This window comes from Nanorana parkeri, unplaced genomic scaffold (assembly GCF_000935625.1).
Source record: "Nanorana parkeri isolate BGI_ZX_2015 unplaced genomic scaffold, ASM93562v1 scaffold141, whole genome shotgun sequence".
Taxonomy (NCBI): domain Eukaryota; kingdom Metazoa; phylum Chordata; class Amphibia; order Anura; family Dicroglossidae; genus Nanorana; species Nanorana parkeri.
In genome coordinates this window covers 2,012,204-2,017,248 of record NW_017306409.1, presented here as the reverse complement: position 1 = coordinate 2,017,248, position 5,045 = coordinate 2,012,204, and the positions used below count along the sequence as shown (strand labels likewise).

The following is a 5,045-nucleotide window of genomic DNA, read 5'->3' as shown; positions in this document are numbered from 1 at the left end:
CTACAATCTGCTTAGCTGGATTATAGGATTCACATCACTGCTTAACACATGGGGGGATGTGTGCACTTTGCTCCACTAACAATCTGCTCTTATCTTTTGAACTGTAATAACTTGAGATGGAGAGATTTTGCCTAAAGTTCCACTTTCTCATTTAGTATGATCCAAAACAGGACACTGACCTGAACTTGTCTACAATTTTTAGATCTTTAGGTTTCCTGCTTGTGCTATATATATATATATATTCACCAACATAATACACTGGGTCCTGGCCTTTCCATTGAAGGGCAATGTTAATAATGCAGTATACAAAAACATTTTTACACAATTGTGAGCTTCCAGTCTCGGGGCAAGAGTTTGAAGGGCCCCTTTTTCTGTTCCAGCTTGACTGCGCTCCTGTGTACACAGCCAGCGGAAACCAGGACATGGTTTCAGGAGTTTGGCGTGTAGGAATTTTTAATGGCCTTCAGAGCCCTGACCTTAACCCTACTGAGCACCTTTCGGAACAATTAGAGCATAGATTGTGAGCTAGGTCTTCTCATCCAACATCAGTACCTGACCTCACAAAAATGCTCTTTTGGGTGAAATGAGCACAAATTCCACTAGAAACTCTCAAATACTGGAGAAAGTCTTTCCAGAAGAATGGAGGCTGTTGTATACAGTTGTCTCACCCTCCCTAACTCTTTGTGGCTATAAGTGTCCATAGTTTTGGAATGCAATGCAAACAACCTTATGTAGTTGTGATAGTCGGTGTCCTCAAACTTTTAGCGCTATAGCATGTCTCGGTTCATATTCAGTATACATCATTGTCACTTCAATACCGGTAACGCTTTTGAATGATGGCTGTGTCCATCGCTCTGGCTCTTGGATGACGTCTAATGTTGCCTTCACGTTCTCATACACATGGTCAATACAGGGTTGTCCATGTGAGAAACTCCATGTGAACGGCCTACAAACTTGAGTTTAGAGAATTTGGGGAAAAAACAATGCTACTTGGATCTCTGTGATCGTAGGTTTGCTCACGTGAACACGGCATTAGAGATTTACGTAGATGGAGCTCTGCTAATCTGGGTAAAACAGGGAAGAGTAGACACATGGCTGTAGCTGACTGTTCAGTGATGTGTTATCAGGAGTTGGTATTGCTCTATAAATGTCTTGTATTTAGGCAATAGCAACAACCATTAGTCCTGGGAGACTGGCACAGTGGTGCATAGTGAGGAAATTTGTTTGAAGGAGAACTATGAGGTGAGTTCTTTTCACTCACCTCATAGTTCTAGCCGACCTGTGACAATGAGACTGCCACAGGTCGGCTCAGTAGATCGGGAGGTGAGCGAACACATACCGGCGTTCGCTCACCTCTCGATCCTGTCACGGCTGTGGATTCTCCCCGATCCGCCAGCGCTGACTGGCAGAACGGACGGGGTAGGGGGCGGGTACAGCTGGCTCTGCCTCTAGATAGGCAGAGCCAGCTGTCAGTCAGGCAGCTGGACGGATCCAGACATAATTGTCGGGATCCGCTTCAGCTGCGGCGTTGCAGTATACCGCGAGCTACGGCTCGCTATATACTGAGCCTAGGGTGACGGGAGGACGCTAGTTTGTGCCCTCCCGTTACCCTAAGAACTATGGGGAAAAGTCTTAACCCCATAGTTCTCTTTTTTTAAGAGGCTGAAGCTTTATAGAAATGATTTACCTGGATCCTATGTACCACTTTCCCTGTGAGGGGACCTGCTGTCAAATATTTAGTTTGCTGCAACTGCCTCCAGCTCTACAATCTGCTCTTGAATGAGTCTTGTAACACCTAAGAATCGTGTATATAGTGAGCATTCTGCATGACTTTGTAAAGTTTAACATCCATGTTCTGTCACTGGAGATCGTAGTCTGATCTGACTGTAATAGAAGCCAAAAAAAACCTTGTAGAGTTAATTTTTTATTTGCAGAAAAAAAAAAAATTCTCGGTGTACACCTTCCTCTTCCTTATGGTTGTGTTTGCCATTGTCCCTTTTTTTTTTCTCTTTTGTGAGTAACTTCCTGATAAGTCGTACCAGGAGTTAAATGGCACAAGCTGTTCTAAAATGTTCACTGAAAATTTATAAGGAAAAAAGTTTTATTTTCTATTACTCAATGATTGTGAGTACCAGGAAAGATGGTTTGGTGACGAATGGGCGACATGAGTACCTGAGAAACTGAGTAATTGAGGCAACAGAGCTCTTTAGGCCTCATTCACACACAACGTAAGCAAAATTGTCTATGCACGTATATGCGTGCACTATATGCAATCCCAGAATGCATCACTCGTAATGGAATTTTTAATGTGCTGTACGCGCATACATGCACGTAAATACGCTGCCCGGACGCATCTTTGTTCCATTCTGTTTTTGCGCATATATACGCTACGCAAATATACAGCTATATACGCGGCTGTGTGTATGGGGCCATTTATTTGCATATGGTACAATATGCACATACGTGCGGCAGTGTGAATGAGACCTTATAGAGAAGGAAACTGCCTTCAAATGTATTTCTTAAACGTTTGCAAACCTTGTGGAAGGCAGAGCATGTGGCTCCTCAGAGACATTGTGTGATGGCAGCTTTTGTTAATGAATGATCTGCGTCGGCTTCTCTGCTAGAAAGAGTTTTGTCTTGTTAGTGCTGACAGGCTAGCATTTATGTTTATGGGCTATTTTATTTTTTGCTGTGAGCTTATGTTGTAGCTGATACTGGACTTGCAATAATGCTAGGTTCAGCCAGTTTAAAGCTGAAAGGTCGATATGAAGTTTCGCTGCCTGTGCGTAAGTCCCCCTTATGTAAGGCTGCCTCCCAAAAAGCGGCGAAGGGAAGGTCATCATGCACAGTAAAATAGTATTTTTGTCCCCCTTCAAAAAAAATTGGTATTTTGAGTAAAAACGGTTACTGCAAGTCAAGACTTGGTTAAAATGACATTTGCCTGTCCTGAAAAAATTCAAAAGCTCTGCCCACCAACACCTGCTGTTTTTCTGCTCTGTTTGTAATGTTCACCATTTTGCTATGGTGGGATTTCCACAAAAGTCCCCTGCTACTTCCCTATACCACCTTGCATTTGCAGTCCTCTCCTTGTACTTTCAATAAACTAATCCATTCATCAGGGAGGTAAAGACGTCCGATGGTTGTATCCGGTGGCGGGAGTTGGGACCTGAAGAACAAGACACTGGGGGTTCTTGCAGATGCATCCACGCTAGTCCTCTCTGGCATTCCCACCCTGAAATTTCAGTTTTAGGGTACTGTGACCCCCCCCGTAGCTAGACTTGAGTTTCTTTTTAGGCCTTGTGTAGAGAAATCTTAAACTGGTTGCTCGGTTATGTTCCTTGTCTAAAGAGTGCTCCGGAAACCAGGTCTCAAAGGGTGTATTAAGCTTGTAGGTCCACTCCTTTTTCATGAAGTTGGACTCTCTCCCTTAAAGTTGAATAGTATAGAGGACTGAATGCTTTTCACATGGCCAATCTAAAATCTGTCCAAATAGCTAGGCAGTCAACTGCAATCAGTCCGTGGTTCATCTATTGTACACAATTTCAAATCTTTGGGGCTTTATCCTGAAAGATCAACCTGTATTTCGTCACTTTGTCCTTATGGCATGGGGGGATTGACTGTTTGGTTTGCTTTTTGGATTGCTTTAGTGATCGGCAATGATCCTTCTGCTAATTCTATTCTCCATGGTCACTTAACTGGATCAGTTTTATGTACTCAAATGGCATACTGTGGTTTTTGTACTTTAATTTCACAATTCAGGGCTCCAGTTTTCATCCAAGTTTGAGTAATTTGAAGTCATTCATGTACTGCATGGTCCTAGGACAGATTTCTCAAATCTGTGTGTGAGAATCCATTCTAATCAAAGCGGAGAGTCTTAGTCCAAGGGTCCTTCAAAAGGTTACCTACCTAGACATGTGTGTGTGTGTGTCTTTATAGCAGCCTAGATATTGAATGCCCCTCATAGTGTATATACCCCATTTTATGAAAGCTGTTAATTACCAAATAGCCCCTATTTAGTTTGTCAAAATGGATCTACTATTATCCATGGGTACCCTGACTACCAATACCTCCCCAGGTGTGTATGATTGTGTATAGATGGATCACATATTTGCACAACTGATCTGAGAAACCTACTCAAAGGCTCTGAAGCTCCCCTTGGACTCATGTACGCTCTTGAGAATGGGAACATTCCACATGTTAAGAACCAGTTCTTTAATGTCCATGAACCTGGTCAGTAATGACTTTACAGATTTCACTACAGTATTTAAGAACATTCTTTAGTCATGGCTTCCCTGCTGTTCATACCCATAATCCCCTGTAACGACCTTAATCCAATACACTACAGCATTGTGTCCCCATGGCTCTTGTAAAAATGTAGCCCTTTTTCTGTAGCTGTTACTTTCTTTATGAAGGTATTCAGGTCTTTGGAGGTTTATGAGGACTATAGGCGGCACATTTTCAGGGAATTTTGCACAAGATGACGCATCATGGTTTGGCTGCTATAGTTTGAATGTAACTTGATATATAGATGGAGCTATATTCATATTAGCAGTGAAGTTGGTTGGATATGTCCATATGCTTTCAGGATACTAAAATGTTTGTTTTTTTTTCTTCTCCCACCAGGTCCTTTACCAGATAAAGTGGTTAATGGGGGCCTCGAAAAGGTAATTCTACCTAATGGGGTATTTGACTTGTGTTGCTGTTAAATATTATTTCTTGTGTTTTTTAGACTGCTTTTAATTTTGTCTTTGCTTGACAGGAGAACAAGCCAGAGCATTTGGAGAATGATAGTCCCCGAGATTCGTTGATATCCAATCCAGAACCAGAGCCACTAGAAAACCCACCTCAATTGGAGGCACAGAAGGTACATATGTGTATTTCATGACTCCTTCAAAGCTGTGATATTGAAATTGACTGACTGCCTAATTATAAATCCGAACTTCAGGCAGATATAAAAGGCACAAACTAATGCAACTCTGTATGTGTGTGTATGTATATGTATATGTGTGTATATGTATATGTATATATATATATATATATATATA

General features: G+C 41.9%; 1 protein-coding gene across 1 annotated transcript in view; it reads left to right on the top strand.

Annotated features, from left to right (window-relative positions):
• The window catches only part of SLC9A3R1 (SLC9A3 regulator 1), a 22,342-nt gene that overhangs the window by 16,405 nt on the left and 892 nt on the right, over positions 1 to 5,045 (top strand). Inside the window, exons 7-8 of the mRNA XM_018554072.1 lie at positions 4,624 to 4,664; positions 4,760 to 4,864. Of these exons, the coding sequence (XP_018409574.1) occupies positions 4,624 to 4,664; positions 4,760 to 4,864 (146 nt within the window). The remainder of the gene's footprint in view (positions 1 to 4,623; positions 4,665 to 4,759; positions 4,865 to 5,045) is intronic.